At 49.3% G+C, this 14,114-nt stretch overlaps 1 protein-coding gene across 1 annotated transcript in view; it reads right to left on the bottom strand.

Moving 5' to 3' along the window:
- EFCAB6 (EF-hand calcium binding domain 6) overlaps positions 1–14,114 on the bottom strand; it is a 223,589-nt gene that overhangs the window by 84,587 nt on the left and 124,888 nt on the right. Inside the window, exon 17 of the mRNA XM_029954101.1 lies at positions 13,637–13,805. Coding sequence (XP_029809961.1) covers positions 13,637–13,805 — 169 coding nt within the window. The remainder of the gene's footprint in view (positions 1–13,636; positions 13,806–14,114) is intronic.

Below are 14,114 nucleotides of genomic sequence, written 5' to 3'. Positions count from 1 at the left end.
TAATAACAATCCTATGATGGAGCTATGCCTATGATTTCCATCTTAGGGGTAAGGAAACTGAAGCATAAAGAGGTTTGCTCAGGGGCACCTGGGTGGCTCAGTCGGTTAGGCGTCTGACTTCGGCTCAGGTCATGATCTCATGGTTCGTGGGTTCGAGCCCCTCGTTGGGCTCTGTGCTGACAGCTCAGAGCCTGGAGCTGCTTCGGATTCTCTGTCTCCCACTCTCTCTGCCCCTCCCCTGCTCATGCTGTCTCTCTCTCTCTCAAAAATAAATAAAACATTAAAAGAAAAAATCTTGCTCAAGATCACACAGGTGTTTTTAGAAAGAACTTTCCATTTTAAATTGAAAATAAATAAATATTTATGGGGAGAGGGGGAAGGGGCAGAGAAAGGGAGAGAGAGAGTCCCAAGCAGGCTCTGCACTGTCAGCAGGGGGCCCGACTTGGCTCTTGATCTCATGAACTGGGAGATCATGACCTGAGCCAAAATCAAGAGTCAGATGCTTAAGTGACAGAGCTGCCCCGGTGCCCGGGTCATACATGCGTTAAATGACAGCTGTGATTCAGCTCAGGCAGCCTGGCTCCCGAGTCTACCTTTTAAACCACAATACCATAATGCTTTTCAAAACTGACTGGGTTCATTCAAAAAATACCTGCTGAGCACTTTGGGGCTGGCCCTGGGTTAGATGCTGGGGATGGAGAACGGAGAAGGCACAGGTGAGTGGCCTTGCTGAGCCCACGATTCAGGGACAGAGATGCGGTGCCAGCCAGCGGTGCCCTCGGAGGGAAGCGGCTGGAACTGGTCAAATGCGAAAGTCAAATGCGAAGGCAGAGGCTGGGGTCTAATTAAGGGAGATACAGAGGCGCCTGGGGGGTTCAGTCAGTTAAGTGTCTGACCCTGAGCTCAGCTCAGGCCATGATCTCACAGTTTGCGGGTTCAATTCTGTCGGGCTCTGCACTGACATTGTGGAACCTCCTTGGGATTCTATCTCTGCCCCTTCCCTACTTGTACTCTCTCTCTCTCTCTCTCTAAATAAATAAGTAAACTTTAAAGAGAGAGAGAGAGAGCCTTGCAGCAAAGAGAGTCTCAGGGGTGAGAATCCAGAGAATGGGGGCAAACTGAGAATTCAAAGCATCTTATGAACACAGGATAAATAATGATATCTATAATAAACACTCTCAAACATTGATAAGAGGGCAAAGGATGTAAATAGGCAACTCACAGGAGAACAAATCCTAATATCAAGAAAATCACACATTTACTAGTAGTCAGGGAAATAAATACAAATGAAAGTTAAACCGAGCTATTACTTTAAAACTATCAGACTAGCAAAAATTTTAAAGAGCTATAGTGCCTATTGCTAACAGGGGCTGTAGAAAAATGTACTCTCATACATAGCTCTTAGAAATAAAAAATGCTAGGGGCACCTGAGTGGCTTAGTCAGTTAAGCGTCCGGCTTCAGTTCAGGTCATGATCTCATGGTTCGTGGGTTTGAGCCCCAACGTCGGGCTCTGTGCTGATGGCTAGCCGAGAGCCTGGAGGCTGCTTCAGATTGTGTGTCTCCCTCTCTCTCTGACCCTCCCCTGCTCACACTCTCTCTCTGTCTTTCAAAAGTAAATTTTGGAAAAAAAAAAGTAGGAAATGCTATAGTGTGGCTTTAGAATGCAGACAACGTGTGTTGTGTGTGTGTGTAATATTTGACTACGTAATCCTATTCCTGGAAATCCATTCCACAGAAATAAAAACATCAGTATTAGAGACACATAAAGAAAGATAGTTTAAAGAGACTTTAGAAAAGAAAAAAGAAGTGAATGCCCATCAGAAAGGGAATGGTTGCTGTCCAGGGTGTGGGGGCACGTTGTAGAAGGTCTATATTTCCACTGAGAACAAACAGAAAAGCCAGATAAAATACCGCAAAACATCTCTTTGTAGTACAGGGAGCTGCAGAGGCAACCAGGCCTCCAAGGGCCAACAGTCTGAGGGGAGGGGGCCCCTCACCCATGCGTTCTGGGAGCAGGGCAAGAGGCCCAGGGCTGGGTGGCACTGGGGACCCGGGGACCTGAAGAGGCCAACAGGACTTGTGATGAGCTCATGGGGCCTGATCCCAAAACCAGAGACTTGAGTAGATTCCTCGTGCGAAGGGGAAGGAGGGCTGAGCCCAACACTGCCGGCTTCCCCTCAAGACGTGGGCTGAGTTCAGAAGGAATGTGGGGCAGAACGCTAAGTGTCAAGGTAGAAAGCTTCTGAAAGGCAGATGGGATTTTTTTAAACTTTTGTCACCTTGTGGTCCTGACAGACAAAAGTTAAAGGTCAGGATTTCTCAGGAGCAAAGGCTCAGAGAATAACCCAGATTCTGAGTTACAAACTTTGGAGGCTATACCCTAGGAATAGGAGTTTTTTAAAAAAATCAAATGGAGCCTTAGATCCAGTCTTCAAATCAGCTCAGTCCTTAACTAGATTAAGGTTATCAGTTTCCACTCTATCTGCCTCACAAGGGAAATGGTACCACTGTCTAGAGCCTCTGAATTTTCTTCACACAACATCTGACATTTAATAAAAATCCGTCTGGTGCGCTCAGAGACAGAGCCGTGGGACCCAAAGTCAAGGGGCGGGGGAAGACAATAGAAAAAGATCCATAGGTGACCCAGATACTGAGTTAGCAGGGGGAAAAGAAAAGGATCTTTGTTTTTTTAGTTTTTAAAAATGTTTATTTTTGAGAGAGAGAGAGAGAGAGAGTGAGCAGGGGAGGGGCAGAGAGAGAGGGAGACACAGAATCTGAAGCAGGCTGTCAGCACAGAGCCAGACCTGGGACTTGCTTGAACTCATAAGCTATGAGATCATGACCCGAGCTGAAGTCAGCCACCCAACTGACTGAGTCACCCAGGTGCCCCCAAAAAGATCTTTAAATAGCTATAATATGTTCAAGAAAATACAGGCATATGTTGAGACAGCAGAAGAAAAGACACAAATATGGAATATATTAAAAATAACCAAATGGAAATCTCACAACTGAAAAAAATACCAAAATTAAGAACCATATGAATAAAATTAACCGCAGATTAGAGAAAGTAGAACACAGGATCAATGAACTGGAAAATTCTGGGACTGAAGTCCCAAAAGAAAAATAGCAGAAAATGCATAAAACAGTGAGATACAAGTGAGATATTGTGAAGGTCTAACAACCATAAGTGGAGTCTAAGAAGAACAGAGAAAACCGGCATAAGTAGAAGGAAAAGAAATAATGGCTGGGCATTTTCCACAATTTATTTATTAAACACAACCACCTACAGATTCAAGAAGACTTGTAAACTCCAGCAGAGTTCATTCAATGAAAGTAACACCTTGACACATCTAGAAAACTGCTAAAGCCCAAAGACCAAAAGAAAAATCCTAAAAACTGCTAGAGAAAGAAAAAGACACATTGCATTCAAATGTGCAGCAGTAACACTGATGGTTTATTTATCAACACAACTGATAGAAGGCAGGAGACAGTGGAAGGATATTTTAAACATGCCAGGCGAAAGTAATTGCCGACCTCAAATGCTATTATCCCCAGCTAAAATATCTTTAAAAAGTAAGAGTGGACTTCTGCTTCCACGTTTAACATGTGAAGAGTTTGGAAGTCATCATTTCCATTGTTACAGCAGGAAAAAGGTTGAACATACTGAACCAGTAACTTTTCTTAGAGCCATCAGAGAAATCTGATATCTGGAGAAACAGGTGAACATACACAATCCATCCAAGATCAGCTAACCCGGAGCGGAAGCCACTGTAGCCACAAACTGGTAAAAACACTTGTGTGGTAATTTTGACAACCTGCTTCAGACTAAATGAGCAATAGCTTGAGACTGGGAAACTCCTGGGCGGTCCAATCTTTGTTGGGGGGCACAGTTTCATGGATTTTACCACCAGAAATGCTACCAGGTTCTCAAGGTGAACTTTCCAAGAAAAAAAATCCCCTTCTGTGTCAGGGAAATTAAATCCAAAGGAAGTAAAAATAAGTAAAGTAAGTATAAAAAAAGAGATGAGAGATATGTGTAGAAATGAATGAAATAGAATATAGACAAATAGAGAAAATCAGTGAAAATACAGCTTGTTTTATAAAAATTATCAATCAATAAACAATAAACTTCCAGCTAAATTATTCGAGAAACAAAGAAAAGATTAAGAAATTGTCAGTACAGGAGCAGAAAAGGAAACCCTATGAGGATCATACAGACATTCAGTGGATAATGAAGCATTAATCCATACTGATATAAATAAATGAATAAATTAATACACGAGACAGAAGATACAAATCTCCCATGCAGATGAATTCCAAATAATTTATATAGATAATTTGCCCTTGAAGATATGCAGCGTAATAATTCCCCACTCTCACTGTGGGCTGCGCATAGTGACTTTTCCCCCAAGAGTGCAGTATGGAAGGGGAAGGAAAAAAGAGTAAGTTTACAGTGGAGAAGGCTGAGAGATGCCCCAGTCAGGTGACCAAGGTCAATATCAACAGTGATCAGTCATGCTGATGGCATGTCCCCTGATAGGATGCTATCAGAGGGTACTTCCTTTCAAAAACATCACCCTGCTTTAATCGGGAGAGAAATATGACACCAATCCCAATAGAGTGACGTTCTCAAAATATCTGGCTGACAAGGTTTTCAAAAACAAGGTAAGTCTGAGAAAGAAACTGTTACAGCCAAGAGGAGCTAAGGAGACGTGACAATGAACTGTAATGTGGGGTCCTGGAGGGCGTCCTGGACCAGAAGAAGGACCGGAGGTAACAACTAAGGAAAATGGAGCAAACCATGGAAACTCAGAGTTGGCTGCCGCACGCTCACATCAGCAGGAGGACATAAGGAAGTCTTTAGGCAGAATAAAAATGAGTGCAGGCGCAAGCACAGAAATGTAAGAGCAAGACTAGGCACGTAGATGCGGCATGTGGGGGGCTCAGTCAGACTTCAGCTCAGGTCGTGATCTCATGGTCTGTGAGTTCGAGCCCCATGTTGGGCTCTGTGCTGACAGCTCGGAGCCCGGAGCCTGCTTTGGGTTCTATGTCTCCTTCTCTATCTGCCCCTTCCCTGCTCACTCTGTCTCTCTTTCTCAAAAATAAATAAAAATGTTAAAAAAAAAAAGACTAGACATGTAGATACATATGACAGCTTATTTATAATAATAATAATAATGATGATAATAATAATAAGAATATCTTGCAGACTTTAACTTACATGTAAAATTTAAATGCGTGACAACAATAACTCACAAAAGATAAGGGTAACTGAAACTAAAGCATTTTTTTTCAGTTTATTTATTTATTTATTTTGAGAGAGACAGAGACTTCACGATGGAGGAGGGGCAGGGAGAGAGGGAGAGAATCCCAAGCAGGCTCTGCACTGCCAATGCAGAGCTAGGTGCAGGGATTGAACCCATGAAGCCATGAGATCATGACCTGAGCCAAAACCAAGAGCCGGATGCTTAACTGACTGAGCCACCCAGGCGCCCTGATATTAAAGCATTTTAAAATCCAGCTCTGTTAGGGAAGTGGTAGACATAATCATCTATATTTAACCACAAACTGTAAGACAAGGATGCCTCTATATGAATGGCAGGAGAATGTTCTCACCAATAAGCTAACAGAGGGGGAAATGGACTAATAGAAATAGCTGAATGTTCTTTAAAAAAAAGTCAAGAAGCTCTATGAGACAGCTGGGTCAAATAGAAAAAAAATACACTTTTTAAATAAACCGTTGAAAGAAGAAATCACAAGGGAAACTATAACATATAGTCATAGATATGCCCAAACTTGTGGATGTAGCGAAGCCTGTACCTAGAGGGCAATGTATAGCCAACAATTCATACACGAGAGAAATAAAGGCTAAAAAGCAATGACTTTATACTGTATCTCAAGAAGCGAGGAAAAGAAAAGCAAATTATCCCAATAAAGTAGAAGGAAGAAAAAAAACCATTGACCTAACAGCAGAAATAAACAAATATAAAACAAACATAAAAGGAAGGAATAACAATACGAGGTTGTTACTTTGGAAAGACTAATAAAACGGACAGACTGCACCTGCTTCCCGGCAGGATGGAGTAATTCCTCATGGGCTAACATTGCTGATGAAAACAGCTAGAAGCACCCGAGCAACTACAAGGTAACACAGGGCACCGGAGAGCCAAGGAGGCCACGAGGTCTGAGGGGACTGAAATCCCAAGGCGAGAAGGACCCTTCAGAGGTGAGCCCCGCTGTGTGAGGGCCGCTTCCCTGGGGAGACCTGCTGACTCTGGGAGGGGCACGGAGGGAGGACATGGGTCCGGCCAAGAAGGGGGCCCCTCGGCAGAGCTTCCGCAACGTTGGTGGCGCTGGAGCGGCAAAACCAGGCACCCTGACTGGGTTCCCTTTCCAGACTAGCACCCACCTCTGGACCTGCACACAAGCCTCCGCACTGCGGCACTTCGGGGACCAAGGCCCTCCAGGGAGACAGGCCATGAGACCACAAGGCAAAATCGAAGCCTGGGAAGCGTGGTCTATTGCAACGGCTCCTGCTCTGGAAGATTCGGCCAATTTGGGCACAGCCAGATGCGGAGCGAATCCAGCTTTGGCCTCTGGCAGGGCGTTACTGCCAGAGGATGGAGACACACAGACTTCTGAGGAAGGCGTGCCAGGCGTGGTGCGGCAAAAGTGCGCATGCGAGCCGGTCACCTTGCATGACCTTATAGCAGGAGCGCCGCCGGGAAGCTGTTGGGAACAGAGCTAAAGAACCAGGTCGCCCCCTCCTGCCCCTGCCACCGGTCCTCAGGAGCACAGCACTTCCTCTGCTCCTCCTCAGGCGCTTTCTTACCGGAGTCCTGAGTGCCCCTCCCCCAACGAAGACAGAAAGCCTGACGCTGACTGGGCCACAGACGGAGCATGGAGACCGCCTCTCTGAACCCCCAACAAGTCAAACTGTAATGTGATCTCAAAAGCCTGTAGCAGCAAAACCCTTAAAAGGGCAAATGTGGGGAGATGACCCCATAAAGATCTGCTCTCAGGGTCTCTGACTCCGTGTGGGTCTATCTGTGTCTCTTGCTATCAAAGTTTCAGTTTGCCCTGTTGTAAAAATGTTTAAACTGAAGTATTGATCGACATGCAACCTCCTGTTAGTTTTGGGTAAATGTCAGAGCGATTCGATGTTCTTATACATTACGAAAGGGTGCCCGCAGTGTGTTTAGTTACCACCTGTCACCATAGGAAGTTATCGCAACATCGTGGACAGTATTCCATTCCCTGTGCGGCACGCTACGTCCCCACGACTTCTGTATTTTAGGGCTGGACGCCTGGAGCTCGAAATCCCCTCCACCTAGGTCACCAGGCCCTCCCACCTCTGGAAACCAACACTTTCCCGTGTCGATGAGTCTCTTCCTTTCTTTCGTTTGCTCACTAGGTTTGTTTTTTAGATTCCACGTGTGAGTGAAATCATATGGTATTTGCCTTTGTCCGACTTACTTCACGGAGCATAATGCTGTCGGGGTACACGCATGTTGTCGAAAACGGCAAGAATTCGTTCCGTGTTTGTCCGTTACTGTTCCCTTATTTTTGTTTTTTTCCCTTGCGAAACTGGCCATAATATACGATCAAGAGGTTTCAAACGTCTGTTTTGTTGACCGGAGTTGTGTGCTCCCGATGGAAGGTTTAAAACCAGATGAAGGAAGAGAGTTAATACTCAGCTTTAAAAAAAAGCCAACTTCTGGAGTGACCACCCTCATTTAATTTGCTCACCCACATCCGAGGCCTTTGAGAGGCTTGCTGGTGTTTGTGGAGCTTAGTTTATATGCAGGTCCCGGACCCCCCAGCGGGAAAGTCTGTGTGGTTATGTAGTGATGGTCTGGGACGGGGGGAAGGGGCCAGTTCCTGGACACGGGAGTCTGACCAGCCCCATAGGGTTTGGGGGGGCCCTGCTGGGAGGAGGAAGGAAGGCGCCCCTCCTCCCAAGGAAGGCAGGTGAGAAGCAAGGAGCCGTGGGCACCGCGGATCTGGGGCCCGGGGGGGGGGCGGCTGTTAGACTCTCACTCTGCTAGCGCGGGTCTCAGGGGCTCTGCGGGCTCGCTGATGAGCTCTGCAGCCCTGTGTCTGTCTCCAGAGGCCTCCGCCGCGATGCCGGCGAGGGGACCGAGGAGAACAGTGAACAGTGTACAGTGTATTTACTGCGGACGAGGAATAACAACTTCCCATCAGGAACAGCCAATTATAGGGAACTGTCGTCGTAAAGCTGCGCTCAGATTCCTGACGGATGGAGCAGCTCGGCCAGTCTGATTATGCAGTGAGACTAATCTCGACCTACGTGTCTCTGGTTTGTCCTTTTATGTCCCCATGGGTCACTGGCCCCAAGCAACGAAACCTCTGCCTTCTCCACGTCCCCACGTGGTTCAGTCCCGTACCAAGTGTAGCAGACACCCTCAAAGTGCTTCCTGAGAGAAAGGACAGCAGAGACCATTACGTCCCCCTGCCTGACGTGTATCTGCTTCTCCCTTAGGAACAGAACCTTGTGTTTCTGACGGTAGTTATGTACCCAGCAAAAAAATCACGTATGTCCCCCTATAAATCCTCTGTATAACACAGCCTGGTCCATAAGATGAAGCTGCTGAGAGAAGCTTCCAGAAGGGTGCCTGAAAAAAAAAAAAAAAAAAGACTTACCTGGCTCAAGCCTTTTGCCTTCACCAGCCCTTCTGTGTGGCTGGAAGGTGTGTGTGATGGCCGGGCTCAGGCAGCTGTGTTGCCATGCATGGGCGGGAGGGTGAAAGAGAGAAAGCCAGACGTGACCTGGGTTATGAGATAGGAAAGCAACCACCTCTCTTACATAGGCCGCGGTTTGGGGGTTTTCTGCCAGGTCAGCATGGAAGGAGAGGGCGAGAGGAAAAGCATCTACAGAAGGAATATAAAGGTTCTAGATCACCCTGAAGTTCAACGCCAGCCTTCCTGCACCAATGCCGCCGGCTCTTAACTTGTCATCTAAACAAAACGAGGTGTTACGAAGTGTGCGAAAGTCACGGGCCGTGCGGCACACAACCAGAGAAAGCAATGATGGGGGACAGGACAGTTCCTGGGAGACGAGATGTCTTCAGGCTTGCTGTGAGACTTGGCTCAATGTCGGATGCGACGTGCCCGGACCGGGTCTAGCGGCGTTCCAGACAGAACAGGCGCCCCCCCCCCCCAGGGAGACGACCCACCTGACCACAGAAAGCACCGAGCTCATTAAGACCCCCAGTGCTGTTGACTCTGTGCCATCACTGGTCACCTCACTCTGCAGAAACCCTGATAATTCTATAGTAAAGAGAGAAAACCGAGGGGACGCTATCCATTAACAAATAAATCATACTGTACACAGAACCTTCCTTGTCACAGTGGTGAAACCGGAAACAGTGTTCGCAGCAATGCCAACGCAGGGGCTCCCTGGGTTTGGTGACCCCTAAGTTCCCATCCGAGATTCTAGTACACCTCTCCCTCGTTGAGCCTGTATGGCTGGCCACCTTCTGCTCCCCCGCCAGTGGTGAGGCAGTGGCTGGTGGGAATAAATAACGAGCACTTCTCATCTGGAGGACAAGGTATCTGGGCAAACGACTGAGCACTGCCTCCGTTCAAATGAGAACAACCGCCTGCATGCGGACCGGGCAGGCAGGTGCGCGTGACGGAGAGTCTCACCCCCAATTCCCCTGGGATGAAATGGCAACCACAGCACCAAACTAATTGGTGTGGTTCAGATTTGGGGGAAAAGGAGGGTAAGAACATCGCATATCCATGAACAAAATGACAGGAAGACGTAAAGAACACTGTTTTTAAAAAACATTTTTTTAACATTTATTTATTTTTGAAAGACATCGAGAGACCGATCATGAGCAGGTGAGGGTCAGAGAGAGAGGGAGACACAGAATCAGAAGCAGGCTCCAGGCTCTGAGCTGCCAGCACAGAGCCCGATGTGGGGCTTGAGCCCATGAACTGTGAGATCATAACCTGAGCTGAAGTCAGACGCTCAACTGACTGAGCCACCCGGGCGCCCCAAGAACACTGTTATTAAAATTAATGTTCTTCTTACAAAATTCTGAGGCCAGATACAACCCAGCAAACCCACAGTATACCCAGCAAACCCATCTCCCACCCAGCAGGGGGCTGAGGTTGACAGAGACCAACGTGGTTTCCCATCCAGGTGCCTGGACGGCTTACCAGCGGAACAATGCTGAGCCACTGTCCTAACGCCTGAGCTTGGCCCCCTGACTTGTGAACGGGCCCAGTGTAATGTGTGCCCCACGGGGCTGCCGTGAGGATTAGAAATACTGACAGGGGACCATGGGGGAGCAGAAGGGGGAGAAAGAGTCAGGGAGAGGGAGGGAGGCAAATCATGAGACTCTTGAATACAGAAAACGAACTGAGGGCTGAAGGAGGAGGGGGAAAGGGGAAGAGGGTGATGGTCATGGAGGAGGGCACTGTGGGGAAGAGCACTGGGTGTTATACGGAAATCAACTTGACAATAAACTATATGAGAAAAATAAATAAAAAACAAACAAACAAAAATACTATATGTGAAGCAACTTCCAGAATGCAGGCGCACCGGAGGTGCTGGATCACCGTGGCTGTAGAAATGACCATGCCCAGCACTGCCACTGTTCCAGGGACAGCCGTCACTGTCACTGCAACTGTCATGACTGCTGTTACTACAATTACACCCTTATTAGTGTCATTAATCTTTCTCAGAGGAGTCGATTCCAAAGGCTTCCTTCGGAAGGTTCCACATTCCCAAACCTTTAATGCCCAGATGCCCTGCACTGGGTCTAATCTAAATTCCAGTTTCTCTCTGCGGTGTGCGACCATGATTTCTCCAGCTCTGACCTCACTGGTGGGGGAAACAAGCTCTTCAACAAACTGTGAAGTTTATATTTACATAATGCTTTGAAGTTACCAGCTTTTGAAGTTCAGACCTAGGTCCCTAGTGGACTGTTTAAAATCACCCTGTGGTGGTTGATTTTTGGGCTACAACGTTGGTCAACAACAGGATGCTTCCCAAAGGTTAAACCCCACAAGTCACCAGGGGGTATCAGCCGATAGTTTGCCTGATTGGGTTCCCAGCGAATTGGTCGTTAAAACACCCGCCAACGTTCCTCCCTGCACATTGGGCCTGTCTGTTCGTGGTTTCCCCTTCCCTGTCCCCTCGCCAGGGGTGCATCTTCAGGAGGCAGGGAATTCTCGGGGAAGCCAGGAGACCCGCGAGCGAGAAGGACAGGCGCTCAGGCACTGCCAGAAGCAAGCAGCAGAGCAAGAGTGTGGCGGGTGCCCCTCAAGGTCAGCAAGAACGCAGGGAAACTCAGGGGGCGGAGGAGGGCTTGGGGGGCTTGGGCCTCGCCATGGGCGGTGTGGGAGCCAGCCTCACGCCTAGGAAGCCCGGTGGGCTTCTGAAACACCCGCCTCCCTCAGTCCCCAAGTGGCCGCCGTCCTGGGTTCCCCTGGGGGCTCTAGTTAGTCTTTAAGCTCATCCGCTCACTCAGTAAATGCTGGGCCCTGCTTCATGCCAAGCATCTGGGACGCATCACTGTCCAAAAGACATAACATTGTCCACCTTTAGAGCATGTTTTAATGGAGGAAATCGAGCAAACAGCAGAGCGAAGCGAAGAATGAAAGGATCCTAAGCCCAGTCTGCGCGGCGGCAGGTGGTAACACCGGAGAAGGAAAATGGGGTAACGGGGCTCAGGGTCGGAGAGCAGGAATGTCAGCGCCGCCTCGGGGGGACGAAGGCTTGGAGGAGGTGAGGGGGACAGTCACGCAGCTATCAGAGGGACGCCCTCCAGGTGGAGGGGACAGCTACTGCCAAGGCCGAGCCGTCTGCGGAAGAGCAGGAGGCTAGCGTGGCCGGAGCGAGGTGAGCAGGGGGAGGGGGTGCGAGTGGAAGTCAAAGAGGCACCTCGGGGCTGGGCATTGCAGGACCCTCGAGGCCCCGCCAGGACTCAGGTTTGTGTTCGGGCGAGGAGGGGGCCACGGGGGGGGGGTCTGAGCAGGAGTGGCCCCTCCTGACGGACCTGCTGGCACGTGGCTCTGGCCGCTGGGCCTAGAACACCCAAAGCCCATTGGCTCTATCGATACACCGGGTGTGGGTGTGAAGGAAAGAGGAGACTCAGGGAAGCCCCCAGACTGGAGCCCCCAGCAACTGGGAAGAGGGTGCCGTTGGTGGGAACGCCGGCATCTCTGGACACCTGCGTGCGGATGTCCAGCAGGCAGGCAGGGGACAGAGACCACGGTCTCAGCAGGGTGCTCTGGGATGCGAACCGGAGATGCCCACAAGGGGGGCACTGGCTTCGCGATGGCGCAGAGGCCCTAGGATAGAAGAGCTGACCACTGGGCTTCCTGGCCTCCTCGTGTGAGCAGGGGAAGAGCGGTGCCGGGAGCCTGCGGTCAGGGCCGGGGTCCCCGCTCTGCGGCCACCCACTGCCCTTCTCTAAGGTACGCACGGTCCCTCTGAAAATTCAGCGGCAGCCTGGTGGATAATCGAGAGCACTGAGCACTACGGTCATTCAATACTGTGGGGCATGAGGGGTCAGGACTGTGCCAGGGGACTTGGGGACCAACGAGTCTAGGACAAGGTGCCCTGGGAGCATCGGGCGATTCACGCCCACCGACCACCATCCACCCCGCTCACCAGTTACCGATGTCTCATTGTCAGCCCCCCGGTCCCCCCAAACCAGAGATTAGGAGCCACTCTTTACCCACGTGCCTCTTTCTTACCCACCACCCTTTCTTCCCAAATGTCTCTTGAATCTGTCCCCTCATCATGCCTCATGTCTGCACATCATCCAGTCTGGGGTAGGCGGGGGTGGGGGGCAGGTCTGGCCAGTCCCGCCCCCTCCTCTATCCAGCCTCAGCGATGCTGCCAGCTCGGAGAGAAAATAAGAACAGAGCCTATTACAGCGCCTGGCATGGCGGCAGGCGCGAGAAAAAATAGTAAGCTTGTAATACAATTATTCTCTTCTTGGAAATATATTTCATTGCCTTCTTCTAAATTTGTCCACACAGACACTGCTACATATTAACTGCAATGCTTTTCTTAAAAATAGCCGAAGATGATTAGCTGGAGGGGTCGTATGAGGAATTTTAGGCAATCATTGAAATTAATTCCTGAGGAGTCTATGCAGAACCCTTCAAGCTGAGTCCTTTCTGGCAGAACCTTCCGGCTCCCATAAGCGCATGCAAATCAGCACGCTGAACTTCCCCGTTTTTATTGCCAGATTGTTTTTTCATGTTCTCGAGGAACAGACCCCGGCTCTGTGACCACAGCGTCACCGACCTCCTCGCTGGCAGGGAAGGGCCCATTCCGCCCCAGGACGCGCACCCTGCAGCCAACCAAACACCACTTCGGTGATCGCTTTGTTTCGAAAGTTTAAATACCAAAAAACTGGCCACGTCCATATGTATCCTCTGAGGGGAGTTGCCAAAGATATTTTTGGCCAAAAGAATCCTTTTACGTTGTTGAACGATGCCTAGGAATGGGTGTGCTTGCCGGTAAGGGAATGAACCCTCACAGCAAATGTCATGCCTGCGCGTTAGAGGCCGGTAGTGTAACGAAACAACAGAACGTCTCCCGCAACGAAAGGAAACTCAGAAACACAGAGAACCCCGTTCTCCTACCTTCTTGAAGTCTTGCGCATTAACTTTGCCGTCAGGTTTCTTGCTGAATTCAAGAAATATTTTCCGGAATGCTGGGTCCTGCTGCTGGATACATCTCCTGAGCTCTCCAATCGCTCCATCCTTAGTCATTTTCTTGGTCAGGGTGCTTTTGTCTCCAGCGGGCTTGGTTCTAAAATCACAATCAGGAATTCAGCAAGTGCTTCCTACAGACCTCACCCAACCTCGGTTCAGCCCAGGGCAACAAGGAGGTGGACCAGCCCCTTCTCACAAACAAGGAACCGGATGCTCAGATGGACGGAGGGGCTGGAGAACTTCCTACCTGCCCATGGCTGTGGGTTCCAGAGAGGTCCGCAGCCCTGTGTCAGCTGAAAACTCTCCCTGTGGGTGAGTACGTGGCCGCAGGCCAGAGCTGGGAGCTCCAGGGAGGTGGGGACCGTCATCCCTGGGCTCAGGTTCTCAACTGTGCGTTGAGCAGGCT

The sequence above is a fragment of the Suricata suricatta genome, chromosome 10, assembly GCF_006229205.1.
Source record: "Suricata suricatta isolate VVHF042 chromosome 10, meerkat_22Aug2017_6uvM2_HiC, whole genome shotgun sequence".
Classification (NCBI taxonomy): domain Eukaryota; kingdom Metazoa; phylum Chordata; class Mammalia; order Carnivora; family Herpestidae; genus Suricata; species Suricata suricatta.
This window is presented reverse-complemented; position numbering and strand designations above follow the sequence as displayed.